The sequence below is a fragment of the Nycticebus coucang genome, chromosome 2 (assembly GCF_027406575.1).
Source record: "Nycticebus coucang isolate mNycCou1 chromosome 2, mNycCou1.pri, whole genome shotgun sequence".
Lineage (NCBI taxonomy): Eukaryota > Metazoa > Chordata > Mammalia > Primates > Lorisidae > Nycticebus > Nycticebus coucang.
This window is the reverse complement of record NC_069781.1, coordinates 94,880,915-94,896,751: the sequence shown is the minus strand read 5'-3', so window position 1 is coordinate 94,896,751 and position 15,837 is coordinate 94,880,915. Positions and strand designations below refer to the sequence as shown.

Here is a 15,837-nt window from a genome sequence, read left to right as displayed (position 1 = left end):
CTGGTCTGGAACTCCTGAGCTCAGGCAATCACCCACGTCGCCCTTCCACGGTGGAATTACAGGCCAGGATTACAGACATGAGCCCCTGGGCCCAGCCTTATCTGTCATCTTGTCAGAATGCTTGCGGCCCTCTCAAGGAATCAGATGCCCATGGGATGAAATAAGTTTGCCCCGTAGCAGTCTGAGCTGATGTCTCTTATCAGTACCAGGAAAGGACTACTGTGTAGCAGGTGAACTTTAAAAGGGGTTTCAGTTCTACTAGTTTAAATGGGGAAAATCTTTCCTGTTTTAAATCTTGGAACTGCAAACCAAATGGGATAAACTTCACAGTGAGGCAGTGAAATGCACCAGAGGTACATGCAGCAGCTAGTTTATTTGCCTGCACCATGTGAGAAACACTTTTATCATGTGCTGGGCAAAGAACAGAGGATGAAGCAGATGTTCCTTGTCCTCATATAGCTTACCGTCTGGGGAGATGGATGTTAAACTCTGTGTCCCGTGTGCCAAGCCGTCCTACACAGTCCTACACAACCCTTTCGCCACATACTGGTTCTATTCCCCCTCCATGATTTCTCAGTGTTGCCAGGGTTTGCCCCTTGTGCCTGTTGTGACCTCTCCTCTCCTGCGTCCTTAGGCACAGCCACTATTTCAGCCCTTGCCATCCTGCATATACAAGTTAGCAACAGCACCAAGTGTTTCTGCTACAAGTGCATCTGCCTTTCCATGGATTTGGGGGATCATGGAGGCTCTCCCCATTGTCTGTCTCTTCTCCTGTCCCTGTTCCAGAGCAAGCATCACAGCTTCCCCTGGTCCCATATGGGGTTGTTAACCCACCCCCAGGCCCATGGCACTTGTCCTTTAAGAAGGGAACAAGTCTCCAGCTTGCCAGATAAAACCACCCCAAAATAACTTGAGCCATTAGAGTGGCGGCCAGTGCCATGCAGGAAGAATACAGTGTGTGGTGAGGTTTTAGGATAGGAAGTGCTATAAATGTTTTAGGGTTAGAAGAGACTTAATCTTACTTTCAAGGAAGGAGTATCTTAAAAATTGAAAAAATAGGTAGGAGTCAGACTGATACAGGGGTTAGGTGGCAGAGGTGAACCTAGGTAATGAGAAGAGCATGTGCAAAGGTCCTGAGGTGGGAGGAGATTAGGGCACTGGGGAAACAGGAAGGCTGGGCAACTGGGGCTCAGAGGGAGAAAGGGTGGGGATGAGGCTGGAGGCCTGTCTGGGGCTACACCAGGCTGGGCCTTGTTGGCTGTGGAAAAGCCATTGAAAGGTTTGAACACGAGAGTGACGTGATCAATGATCATATTCATAACCGCAGGGAGGCTGGATAAGAGAAGACTAGAAAGTTGAATAGTTTCAGCACCACAGAGGCTGCTGGATCCTGATAGGGCAGGATGATAATGTGAAGGAGGGTGTGTGTGCTAGCTGCTGGCCAAGGGAAGCATATTTTATATGGGCATGTAATTCCTTTGTGGTTACCTTAAGCTATCATTTTTGTGTCTCTCAAATTATTTGATAGTGAACATTTGGTAGTATGTGTGTGAGTGTTGGAAATAAAAACCATAAAAAGTGAAATTTTATATTTTTTAAATGCAAAGTAAAAAATCCTCTGACGAGGTAACTGGTCTTGGAATATCTGGGCTCAAACTTATTTTTTGTTGTGAGTATCAAAATTCAGTTTCTTAGCTATCAGGCATTCATAGCATGCTCAACGGGAAAATATTTTTATTTTATTTCATTGATTTTAAAAGCAAAAATTCTAAGAAACCAACTAAAGGTTTAATTCATTTAATTGAGTATATTTCTTTTCTGCAGACCTACGGAGCATTATTCTGCGAAACAAGTGCCAAAGATGGTTCCAATATTGTGGAAGCTGTTCTCCATCTTGCTCGGTAAAGTTTTGCCTTGTATTTGGAAAATGGGACGTTTTACCTACTTGGTGCATACGCCAACTTTCTTGACCATAATGTATTGTTGGAACATACCTTGGAAAATGGTGTCTTGTCTTTCAGTCATGGTAGGAGAGACCAATACACATGGGTATTACAAAAACTGGTAACGCTGCTATGAACACTGGCGAAATAGCTTTACTGCCAAACAAAACAGATTCATCCGAGGTATAGTTGACATTTCTGCAAAATGTCACCACAAAGCTAATAGTTGACTTGTACAAATCATTTCCAGGAACCAGATTTTAAACATAAAAGACTATTATGAATACAACTATCTACTATGACATTTTCCTGGGTAAAAGAGGGTGGGAGAAAACCCTACAAAGTAAATTGTGTATCCTGCCAGTTAGAAATACTTTTTCAAAATTATTACCTAGGTAATTATTAAGCTAAAGCAATGGTGTTAATAATAAATAACATTTTGGGGTATAGACGAGCATGAAAATGGCATCATTAAAGACCTTGGATATAAACATGTTTTAATCCTTGAAGTATTCTCAGAAAATAACAACATTATCTGTTAACATTTTCTTTTCTGCTTAGTTTTCTGCTACAAATGAAAAGGTGATTCTTTACTGGCCTAAAGGGATTAAATGTAAGGAAAAAATGTGGGAAATCAAAACATGCATTAACAAAATTTTAGGACATTGATCTTTAGTTGCAGAGAAAGTTGACACATAACTTTTGGCATGTCATTCTTTTTGTGATTATTTATAGGATTTTATAAGAATCTTAACTTCAGTGTGGTAATTGGACTCTTCTGCTAATAAACATTGATAGTTAAAATACTTTGCAGTATCTTTGATACTGTTTTTTCATTAACAACCTGTTATTTGTAGTGCCTAATGGAATAGAATTCTGTTAATAGACTGCTTGAATTGGGACTTTGGTGTAGATTGTTGCCCTCACTTTAAAGAATCAGGAAACAGATCCCAGGACTTCAGGTGGCCCACTTGGCGTGAATTGGTAGCAGAGCTTGGCAGATGCCCTGGGCTTACATTCAGCATCTTGAAACATTTTCCACTCTGACATCAGTCCAAGAGAGATAACCACCTCTTGGGAATCATTTTTATTTAAAAATAAAAACAATGCTAACTTTGAGTGTGACCCAGAACAGGTATTTTTTTTAATGGCATTTTTTTTTTTTTTTTTTTATAGAGACAGAGTCTCACTTTATGGCCCTCAGTAAGAGTGCCGTGGCCTCACACAGCTCACAGCAACCTCCAACTCCTGGGCTTAAGTGATTCTCTTGCCTCAGCCTCCTGAGCAGCTGGGACTACAGGGGCCCGCCACAACGCCCGGCTATTTTTTTGTTGCAATTTGGCCGGGGCTGGGTTTGAACCCGCCACCCTCGGCATATGGGGCCGGCGCCCTACCGACTGAGCCACAGGCGCCGCCCCAAATGGCATTTTTAAAACATGTATTGATCCAACTGAATCACTCAGCCTTTTGCTTGTGATTAGTAGAGGAATCAAGAGCTAATACCACATTTGTCAAAAAAGAGCCAGGGTAAAACCTTGATACATTGAGTCACATGCCAATTTTGAAACACTTGTGGGTACGTAGGCAACACGAGCCATTCTGGCCAAAGAAGCTGCATTCATTAAAGAGGGGTGGAATTCAGTAAAAGGCAGTCTTTGACTTACATGAAGATGGAGTCATTGCTGAATTGGCGGTGTTTTCACTTTGTCAGATGGTTGTATTTGTGTTCTTTTTATTTATTATGTTATTAAATCATAGCTGTGTACATTAATGCGATCATGGGGCACTGTACACTGGTTTTATAGACTGTGACACATTTTCATCACACTGGTTAATATAGCCTTCCTGGCATTTTCTTAGTTATTGTGTTAAGACATTTATATTCCACATTTACTAAGTTTCACATGTACCTTGTAAGATGCACTGCAGTGTAATCCCACCAATCACCCTCCCTCCACCCATCCTCCTCCCTCCCTCCCCTCCCTCTCCCCTTTCCCCCATTCTTAGGTTATAACTGGGTTATAGCTTTCATATGAAAGCCATAAATTAGTTTCATAATAGGGCTGAGTACATTGGATACTTTTTCTTCCATTCTTGAGATACTTTGCTAAGAAGAATATGTTCCAACTCCATCCATGTAAACATGAAAGAGGTAAAGTCCCCATCTTTCTTTAAGGCTGCATAATATTCCATGGTGTACATATACCACAATTTATTAATCCATTTGTGGATTGATGGGCACTTGGGTTTTTCCATGACGTAGCAATTATGAATTGGGCTGCAATAAACATTCTGGTACAAATATCTTTGTTATGATGTGATTTTTGGTCTTCTGGGTATATACCTAGTAGAGGAATGATAGGATTGAATGGCAGATCTATTTTTAGATTTCTAAGTGTCCTCCAAACATCTTTCCAAAAGGAATGTATTAATTTGCATTCCCACCAGCAGGGTAGAAGTGTTCCCTTTTCTCCACATCCACGCCAACATCTCTGGTCTTGGAATATTGGAGTTAGATGGTATCTCAAGGTAGTTTTGATTTACATTTCTCTGATGATTAAAGATGATGAGCATTTTTTCATATGTCTGTAGGCCGTGCTCCTGTCTTCTTCAGAGAAGTTTCTCTTCAAGTCCCTTGCCCAGCCTGCGATGGGATCCCTTGTTCTTTTCTTGCTTATATGTTTGAGTTCTCTGTGGATTCTGGTTATTAAACCTTTGTCAGAGACATAACCTGAAAATATCTTCTCCCATTCTGAGGGCTGTTTGCTTGCTTTACTTACTGTGTTTTTGGCTATGCAGAAGCTTTTTAGTTTGATTAGGTCCCAGTAGTGTATTTCTGAAGCTGCTTCAATTGCCAGGGGCGGGGAGGGCGGTCCTCCTCATAAAATACTTGCCCAGACCGATTTCTTCAAGGGTTTTCCCTACACTCTCTTCCAATATTTTTATAGTTTCATGTCTTAAGTTTAAATCTTTAATCCAGTGAGAGTCTATCTTAGTTAATGGTGAAAGGTGTAGGTCCAGTTTCAGTCTTCTACAGGTTGCCAGCCAGTTCACCCAACACCATTTGTTAAATAGGGACTCTTTTCCCCACCGAATGTTTTTAATTGGTTTGTCAAAGATCAAATAATGGTAAGTAGCTGGATTTATCTCTTGATTCTCTATTCTGTTCCAGACATTTACTTCTCTGTTTTTGTGCCAGTACCATGCTGTTTTGATCACTATCGATTTATAGTATAGTCTGAGGTCTAGTAGCATAATTCCTCCTGCTTTCTTTTTATTTCTGAGTAATGTCTTGGCTATTTGAGTTTTTTTCTGATTCCATATAAAACGAACTATTATTTTTTTCAAGATCTTTAAAGTATGACAGTGGGGCTTTAATAGGGATTGCATTAAAATTGTATATTGCTTTGGGTAGTATGGACATTTTAACAATATTGATTCTTCCCAGCCATGAGCAAGGTATGTTTTTCCATTTGTTAACATTTTCAGCTATTTCTTTTCTTAGAGTATCATAGTTCTCTTTATAGAGATCTTTCATGTCCTTTGTTAGATAAACTCGCAAATATTTCATTTTTTTGGCACTACTGGAAAAATGGAGTAGAACCCTTACCTGTTTTTTCAGCTTGACTATTGTTGCTATATATAAAGGCTACTGATTTATGAATGTTGATTTTGTAATCTGAGATGCTGCTGTATTCCTTGATCACTTCTAAGAGTTTTATAGTAGAATCCCTGGTGTTTTCCAGATATATAATCATATCATCTGCGAAGAGCAAAAGTTTGTTCTCTTCTGACCCTATGTGGATACCCTTGATCGCCTTTTCTTCCCTAATTGCGATGGCTAAAACTTCCATTACAATGTTAAAGAGCAGTGGAGACAATGGGCAGCCTTGTCTGGTTCCTGATCTGAGTGGAAATGATTGCAATTTAACTCCATTCAATACGATGTTGGCTGTGGGTTTGCTGTAGATGGCCTCTGTCAGTTTAAGAAATGTCCCTTCTGTACCAATTTTCTTAAGTGTTCTGATCATGAAGGGATGCCGGATATTATCAAAAGCTTTTTCTGCATCAATTGAGAGAATCATATGGTCTTTGTTTTTTAATTTGTTTATGTGCTGAATTATACTTCTAGATTTACGTATATTGAACCAGCCTTGAGACCCTGGGATAAAAGTGACTTGATCGTGATGTGTAATTTGTTTGATGTGTTTCTGGATTCTGTTTGTTAGGATCTTGTTGAATATTTTTGCATCGATATTCATTAGTGATATTGGTCTATAATTTTCTTTTCTTGTTGGGTCTTTTCCTGGTTTGGGGATCAGTGTGATGTTTGCTTCATAGACCGTGTTGGGTAGTCTTCCTTCTTTTTCTACATTTTGGAACAGGTTGAATAGTTCTCTTTAGAGGTTTGGTAGAATTCTGACGTGAAACCATCTGGTCCCAGGCTTTTCTTTTTAGGGAGATTTTGTATGATTGATGCTATTTCAGAACTTGATATGGGCCTGTTCAACATTTCCACTTGATTCTGGCTAAGTCTTGGAAGGTGATGTGCTTCCAAGTATTGGTCAATTTCCTTGAGATTTTCATATATCTGAGAATAAAGTTTCTTGTAATATTCATTAAGGATTTTTTGGATTTCTGAGGAGTCTGTTGTTATTTTGTCTTTGTCATTTCTGAATGATGAGATTAGAGATTTTACTCTTTTTATTCCTGGTTAGGTTAGCCAAAGGTTTATCTATTTTATTGACCTGTTCAGAAAACCAACTTTTTGATTTATTGATCTGTTGTATAATTTTTGTGTTTTCAATTTCATTTAATTCTGCTCTAATTTTGGTTATTCCTTTTCTTCTACTGGGTTTGGGGTTGGAATGTTCTTCCTTTTCTAGTTGATTGAGATGTCCCATTAAGTTGTTAACTTCCTCTCTTTCCATTTTCTTGAGGAAGGTTGCAGTGCTATAAATTTCCCTCTTAGAACTGTCTTTGTGGTATCCCAGAGGTTCTGATAATTCATGACTTTGTTGTCGTTTTGTTCCAAAAATTTGGCAATTTCCTTCTTAATCTCATCTCTGACCCAGCTGTCATTCAGCATAAGGTTATTTAACTTCCATGTTTTTGTATGACTATGCAGATTCCTATTGTTACTGAGTTCAACTTTTATTCCATGGTGGTCCGAGAAGATGCAAGGAATAATTTCTATTCCTTTAAATTTACTGAGGTTAGACTTGTGACCTAAGATGTGATCGATTTCGGAATATGTTCCATGGGCTGATGAGAAGTATGTGTATTTAGTTTTGTTGGGATGAAATGTTCTGTAGATGTCTGCTAAATCCACATGTTGGATGGTTAGGTTTAAATTTAAAATTTCTTTGCTCAGCTTCTTATGGGAGGACCTATCCAACACTGCCAAAGGAGTGTTGAAATCTCTGACTGTTATGGAGCTGGAGGAAATCAAGTTGCTCATGTCTGTTAGAGTTTCTCTTATAAATTGAGGCACATTTTGGTTGGGTGCATAAATATTAATAATTGAAATCTCATCATATTGAGTATTACCCTTAGCAAATATGAAATGACCATTCTTATCCTTCTTTACTTTTGTTGGTTTAAAGCCTATTGTGTCTGCAAATAGAATTGCAACACCTGCTTTTTCCTGATTACCATTTGCCTGAAATATGGACGACCATCCTTTCACCCCCAGTCTATATTTACCTTTTAAGGTAAGATGTGACTCTTGTATGCAGCAAATATCTGGCCTGAGTTTTTGTATCCAGTCAGCTAACCTGGGCCTCTTTAGAGGACAGTTTAAGCCATTCACATTAATGGAGAATATTGATAAGCCTGGCAAAATTTTGGGTATCGAGTTTTTCGAAAGTCCGGTGGACATTGTTAATCCTTTTGCCACTGTGGAAGTTGGAGTTTGATCAAAAGTTTCTCAATGAGTTTACTTTTGTGGTAGAGGATTGGGCTGGTTATTATGGAGGATGGGTCTGTGAATATTGAAGAGCTGGTTTGCTTATGGCAAATTTCTTCAACATATGAATGTCATTAAAGTATTTAATTTCTCCATGATAAATGAAGCTCAGTTTAGCTGGATATAGGATCTGGGGTTGAAAGTTATTTTGCTTTAGGAGATTAAAAGTCAATGACCACCCTCTTGTGGCTTGAAAAGTTTCAGCAGAGAGATCTGCAGTCATTGTAATATTCTTCCCTTTGTAGGTAATGGATTTCTTATGTATGGCTGCTTTCTAAATTTTCTCCTTCATATTAACTTTAGTGAAGTTAATTATGATATGCCTGGGGGATGTCTTATTGGGATTGAGTTGTGCTGGGGTTCTGAAACTGTCTGCTATCTGAATTTCAGAATCTCTCGGCATGTCTGTAAAATTTTCTTTCATAATTTCATGGAGAAGGGTCTCTGTGCCTTGCCAGGCTACTTCAATAACTCAGAGATTCCAATGAGGCAGATATTAGCCTTCTTCGAATTATCCCAGAGCTCTATGAGAGAATGATCTGTTTTTGCTCTCCGTTTGTGTTCCTCTTTGAGAGTTTGGGAGCATTCAAAGGCTTTGTCTTCAATGTCAGAAATCCTTTCTTCTGTTAGGAAGTGCTTGTTCCACTCTGTTACTGAGGGATTCTACTGTATTTTTCAGATCTTTGAGGGCTGCAAATTCTTCAGTGTGTCAAAATCTTTGGTGGTTTTGTCTTTAAATTCGTTAAATTCTTGAGACAACTTTTGAATTTCTCCTCAAATTTCTAATTCTGATTTTTGAATTTTCCTTGACTTTCTAATTCCAAATTTTCCTCCATTCTATTAATCTTGTTTGAAATCCAAAATCTGAATTCGATTTCTGACATCTCGGCCAGCTGTTTATAAATGGGATCTTCAGGGGCGGCGCCTGTGGCTCAGTGAGCAGGGCGCCGGCCCCATATACCGAGGGTGGCGGGTTCAAACCCGGCCCCGGCCAAACTGCAACAAAAAAATAGCTGGGCGTTGTGGCAGGCACCTGTAGTCCCATCTACTTGGGAGGCGGAGGCAGGAGAATTGCCTAAGCCCAGGAGTTGGAGGTTGCTGTGAGGTGTGTGACACCACGGCACTCTACCGAGGGCAATAAACTGAAACTCTGTCTGTACAAAAAATATATATATAAAATAAATAAATAAAATAAAAATAAATAAATAAAAAATGGGATCTTCAGTTACATCTGCCATATCTTTCCTTGGGGGAGTTGATCTATTCTGGTTATTCATGTTACCAGAGTTTTTCTCCTGATTCTGCCCCGTGGTTATTTTACATCATTTGATTTTTTCCTCTGGCGCTTTGTCCAGGACTTGTATAGTGCTATGGGCTGAGAAACTGGGGACCTGTTTGGTGTTGTGGGGCTAAGTGGTTCTGTCTTGATTTCAGCTGGTCTCTGTCCAACCCTAGTGAAACAGTTACTCTGTGTTATATCTCAGCTGTGGAGAAATACCAGCAATTAAGTCACCCCGCCCCCTACAGCCAATAATTGGAAAAGGAAAATCAAACCTTCCTGCAACCACACACACAGGGCACTACTTAAATAGTCCTTGGGTGATTTGCTCGGCTCAAAACGTCGAAATCAATTATCTCAGTCAGCACCTGTCTCAGGTGGGAGAGTTTAAAAGGTCTCTGGCAACTGGATCACAAGGGTCTGGTGAAAACTCAGATATGACTTGCTCCGGTGCTCCGAGAAGTCAGGAGGATCCACCCAGCAAATAGATCAGTGTGGGAAGGTTGATGCCTCCTTTCCCACCTTGCACCTCTGTCACACCCAGTCACTGATAGCCCTGCAGGTCTGTGACCCAGTTGCCTCTAATGAACAGATACTCCAGTGGTTTGCACCTGCCTGAATCATAAGGAAATCTATATCTGCTCAGCCAGGCCACTGTGCTCTGCCTCTATCCAGCAGGGTGAGGTCAGGCCTGACAACTTTGAGTGCTTGATGGAGGCTGGGGGGTGTTCACTCAGTTCCAGGCCTGCACCTGATTTTGATGTTACTGACAGAACAAAACAACTTCGTGGGAATTTGTTTCTGTCCCTGCTAAATTCCTCTGCAGAAGAGAAGCTGTTTTGAGTTCCCAGAGCCTGCGCCTCAGGCCCTGTGTTTGCTCCTGCAGGTTTGTATTCGGTTAGCTGTCAGTTGTAGTCTCCTGCCTTCCTTTGTCTATAGGCTGACGATCCCCTGAGGGCTGGGTGCATCTTAGGCTCAGTAAAGCGGTCATCTGGGTCAGTCCCAGCTCTGCACATGCATTTTCTAGTCCCCATGCTCCACCCAGGCCGGTACCACCTCAGGCAAACCCTTTACTCATGGGGCCTGCATTTCTGTCCCAGATCTGTTCCAAGGTGGTTGCCACCTGAGAAGATGCCCGGCCTCCTCTGGTTGCCCAGGGAGACATGGGGTGTCTCTTTGGAATATCCAGGAGTGAGCCGTATTGTTGCCAAAAACAGCTGCTGCTCTGCGCCTTGGGGCACCACTGCTCCAGTGTGGTTCCCTCTCAGCAACTGTTCTCTCCTCACTCCCATGCTGCAGAATCAGCACTGACCAGCTGCAGTCTAGGCCCTGTCCACACCCCTCGAGAAATCACCCAAAAATCTGGACTCCTGGGGGACAAGTCTCCAGACCTCATAGTGAGAGTGGAGGGGAGTGCTGAGAGCTCAGAATTGCAGGTAGAGAATATGTACAGTTTTATACAGTTTTATGCCTGGCAGGAGAACACCATGGAACCCTAGTAGGGGAGGTAGGTCCAGTTTTTAGAGGGTCTCTCCTGTGGAGTGTAGTGGAAGGACCTTTGAACTCTGCTTGTTTGTTTGTAGGGCACTCCAAGCCATTCTCATGGGGGAGGGGACTCCCATCCGCTTGGTGATGGATTATGTACCTTTTGTTTGTATCTTTGGGATCGCAGCTCACCTCAGTGGGGTTGATGTGCATTCTTCAACCTCCTCTCCTGGTGCAGCTCTAATCCACCAGGTTACTTGCTAAATTTCTGTCCTTTAACTTTCCTTCTGGAAGGGTGCCTCTGTGGAAAGCTGGCTTCAGTCAGCCATATTGTCTCCACCTATATTTGTGTTTTATTAACATGAGGGTGCCTGGATGGAAGGCAGGTAGCCATTGGGGCAGATGGTGTCAGGAAGGACGTGCACATCTTCAGAACACCATGGGGCTACCTTGGCCTTAGTCAGTGAGTGGAGCGCCCTAAATGATGCTGGGGTCAGGCCTGCACGCGGTTCCTGGCTGCTGCCAGCATATTGGAAAATTATGCGCCAGGAGGCTTCAAGTCCATTCTCAGACTCACCCCTGAGTACCTATGGAGTTTTGAGCAAGTCTCTGTCTTACTTTTAGCATCTCTATTCTGTAAACTGGAGGGGACTGAATAAAATGGTTTCCATGGCCCTTTCTAATTCTAACAGTCTAGGATTCCGCATGTGATAACCTGTCCTCCGCTGAATAACATAATCACAACCTAATGCTCAGTTATCTGATGGGGTCTTATTATAGTTAAATGACTCTGAAGTGCCCCAGTCTCACCCAGAGTGCAGAGTTGAGATTCTCTTTATAGTATCATAAAGATGGGTGAGGCCGTGACCTGCCTCCGCCTTTCTCCTCATCTGCTCCTGTACAGCTGTCAGCTGGCCCTGTTGGTGGTGTAACTTAGACACAGGCTCCTGCTTGTTTACTTAAAAACAAATGGTATGCAAAGATATTTTGATAAAGAGGTGATTTCACCTGTGTAATGAGCAGGTTGTAACTTTTTTTAGAAATCTGATAAGCTTTTTGGGAATCACTTATCATAGAATTTTTTGTGTTAATTGTTATTGCATTATGGCCTGGTTTGGGGCCTCTGGTGGTATTAGTGATATGCTAAATATGAAAATTACAAATAAAGCACATCTGGGAAGACTTTAACTGCTTTACACTCTGCCTTCCGATGTGCTTGTCATAACGCCCAAGTGTCAAATGAAAACGTTAGTGTCTCACAGGTAAATGTATCATTTTTTTAAAGTTATGCAAACTTTAGAAAGTTATACATAATGCAGAACATGTGCACTCACTTTAGATCTCCTAAGGTGATCCCAACATGTTTGGTCCAGAAGAGTAGATGAGTTTGCACTGTGTGAAACAATTTGTATTTGAAGGGAGGCTATAAATGTTTTGTTAACAACCTGAATGACTCTGCTTTTCCTGGATAACCTCTCAATCCCAGAAAAGTTTCTCCGAGAAATGCAATTTCCCTGTAGTGCTGATAGGTTTTCTTTCACAGCCAGGCTCCCATTAGTAAGCAAATTTGCCATCACCAGAACCACAGGCTTTAACATTTTGCAATAGATTCAAGTTCAACGGGCATATTTGATTGACCAATGACTTGAAATTGGGGAAAAACACAAAAAAGCTCAGGCTGATGTATTAGTTTAGCATAACAGCTGAACCCTTTGGGCATAAATTTACCCATAAGATGCATAAAATGCAATTGTTAAATGGATGGTAGTTTTTAGTGAGGTGACTTAATTTTCCCAGCTTTAAGTCTGCTTTTGATACTTGGAATTGTATTTCTAATTTTCTTAAAGTGAGCATGCCAGCTTTTTCTAGCAGATTAAAGAAACAAAGCTAGATGAAAGATGGGGGTGTATGCTTTTCCTCCTTAATATTTGCTTTCAGTTTCCCGTCAGCATTCTAAGTACCTACTGTGTGGATAGCCCCATATTAGGTTCAATGTAGATATTATATCATGGGAATAAAAGACAGGCCTTGCAACTTAACATTTGAGGAGAAAAAAATAATAATGTATAACTAGGAAACCAAAGGGAATTTAGCTGATAGAGGCCATTGACCTCCCAGAAGGGCGAGATGTGAGTTGTTTTGTGAGGATGCTATGATTATTATATCCGTTTTAAAATAGGAAAATTGGAAATTAGAATGCTTATCAGTTTGCTCAAAGTGACACAGCTAAGCAGGCAGCAACGTGGGGACTCTACTGCTAACCCAAATCACTGGCTTGCCACTTCCATGTCGGTAGTCTCAGAGTTCCATACTGTTCTCTCTCTGTCTTCGATCCCCACAGCTTCTGGAACCATCGCTAGCTAGTGGCTTCCAGTTTCAGTATTTTTAACCCCCATCTCTTTAAAAAAATCCCATTAGCATATTCTGAACCACCAACTGGAAATCCCATAGGTATAATGACTACATGTCCACATCCTAAAGGGTTAATGTTTCTTTACAGTTGTTCCTCATTCTGTATTCTCTCTCTCAGGAATCTACCAAAATGATAATTAAAAAATAGTCACCTGGAGCCAGTCTCGCTCGAGTCCTTTCCCTTTCACGTCATTCCCCATCTGCAGTAGCTCCAGGGCCCTTTGGGTGCAGTGCCCTCCTGTCTGTCTTGAATCCATGCATCTCTGTGTGTGTGTCTCTCTGTCTCTCTGTCTTTCTCTGTTTAGTTTAGGCCTCAAAATTTCCTGCCTGGGTTAGCATAGGGGTTTCTGCCTCAAAATTTCTCCTATATCCATTCATCCTCCACTACTTAATCAGAGAAATCATATAAAAAATCCAATGAATATTTGCTGTTTTGTTTACAATCCCGCATTGGTGTCCTTCCTACAACATAAATCTAGCCTCCTCAGCATGTGGCTAATAGTCCTTCACAGCTTGACTTCACCTACCTTTCTGATTTTATTTTCTTTTTTCCCAAATGAATGAAAATCTGCAGATACAGTGCAAGGTGTAAGCAGTGGTGCCCAGAGATGACACTGGAGTGGAGATGTTCAGGCCAGGTTTATTGAAAGGAGAGGGGGACCCGCCTGGGCAGTGCAAAAGTATGTGTGCACCGGGCCAGTTGAGACCCTTTTTCATAGGGCTGGAGGGAGCAGGCAAACTCTATAGCATGCCCAGAAAGTTAGGGTCTTTGGAGCAAACTTTTGGGGTATCGGCAGGCTGATCCTTCGTCTTCTTTGTCTTGGGAGGAGGGGTTGAGGAAAGGGTTCATGTGTGGCTGCATTAGGCCCTCCAACACACAGCAAGTTTTTTGTCTAGTCATGGCCAAGGTCTTTATGCTTCTGCCTTTATGCATGCTGTTCCCTACACCTGTGATTTCCTTTCTTCATTGACTGCAGGTGAGTTCTTAGTCTTCCAAAAAGTCCCTTCAATGTCAGAGTCTCCAGGAAGCCTGCAACACACACACACACACACACACACACACACACACACGTATGTGTTTAGAGCTCCCCCGTGACTTTGCAATTATTTATTGAGACATCTGTCTTTCCCTCAAAGCTCACAGGAGGAGGGTCCCAGAACCTGGCCTAAACTGGACAGTTTTTGAATACAAAATAACCAAGAGACCAAGATTTTGCTTTTGGAAGATATATTAATTTTCTCTTATCACTTTAACATATGCCCACACAAGTAGCAGCTTAAACAATGCACATTTATTATCTGACAGCTCTAGAGGTCACTTCATTGAGTCTTACTGGGTGTTACAGGGTGAGTTGTATCTTCTCCTCTCTTCTTAAGTCTTTGTATCCTTGCCTGTAATACTCACATGTCACCTGTCAGTGCTGTGCATGTGTAGGGGGTAGTGTATTACATAAGAAAAACATGAAAATGTGTATCATCAGTTGTAAAATATTAATGACATTTTATTGCTTACATGCTGAAATGACAAAGGTTTTGCTATACTTAATATCTTAAGTAAAATAATAGAATTACTTTCACCTATTTCCTTTCATTTTTTTTATTCTGGCTCCTAACAAATTTAAAAGGAAATGTGGATCATATTATATTTCTATTGAGTAACGTCGCTCTACTGGAAATGTACAGCTTCCTAGTAGCTTCATGTGACTACCTCATATAAACCATCCCAAAACTTAGGTGCCTGAAATAACAACTATTTTTTATTTCTCACAGTTACCAGAGTTGGCTGAATCTGAGTTGGAAGCTTCCTTGACTGCCCTTGCTTGGGGTGTTTTGTGTGTTTACGCTCAGCTGGCCACCAACGCTGTGGCTTGGGTTTAGGTGTCTGCCACCAGGCTGCTCCCTCACGTGGCTCCTCTCCATGTGGCCACTCTGCTGGCTTCTCTCCGTTGAGGAACCTGGAGCTTCTTAAATGGCAGCCCAAGACTTTAAGGAGAAGGAGGCTGAAGCCTCTAGGCATTATGACACTTGGAGTTGGAAGTTGCAGGCACCATTTTCTCCATATGCTATTGGTCAAAGCAGGTAGAGAGCCATCCTTCTTGATGGGGGAGTTCTAAGCATGGACAAGGAAGGGCAGAATTGTGTGAGAACGAGCCTGGGTGCTCATCTTCCACACTCAGCTTGTCTGAGGTGAGATTTCAGAGACCTTACTTATCACACGCTCCCTGGAGTCTACCTTTGGAAGACACTGTTCCAGGGGACTTTTATCAGATTCTGGAGAATAAGACGTTTTATGTCATTGTTGCCGGTAGCCACTAACTTTAAAAGAAATTTAGGATAAGGTGAAAGGATGGTTTTAACTGTCCATTGTTACCTCTGTGATCATGTGTGATTAAAAGATGGTTACAAAACCACTTGGCTTTTGTGAAGATCTGCAAGGTCACTGGGACCTGGATACCAGATTCCAGAGTCTTAAGGAGCAAGCTTTCCTGTGGCAGACTATACAGCATCCCACAGCCTCAGGAGAGAGCGAGGGGAAGAGTTTGGGTATGGCCTGGTGGTCAGAGTACAGGCGTCCAGACCAGCCCACAGGGTTTGAATGTCACTCCTCCAGTCTTGTGATCTGAGGGAAATTTCTTAACCTCTTTTTGCCTTCATTTGGGGCACAACAAATTCATATGGTTCTTGTAAAAATTAAATAAATCAATACCTATAAAGCATTTAGAATATCTAGATGAGTGTTTTTCAGCCTT

The 15,837-nt window shown here is 41.4% G+C and overlaps 1 protein-coding gene across 1 annotated transcript in view; it reads left to right on the top strand.

The window, feature by feature from the left end:
• Nucleotides 1–15,837, top strand: part of RASEF (RAS and EF-hand domain containing) — a 91,489-nt gene that overhangs the window by 72,537 nt on the left and 3,115 nt on the right. The window contains exon 16 of the mRNA XM_053577465.1: nucleotides 1,825–1,901. Within this exon, the coding sequence (XP_053433440.1) occupies nucleotides 1,825–1,901 (77 nt within the window). The remainder of the gene's footprint in view (nucleotides 1–1,824; nucleotides 1,902–15,837) is intronic.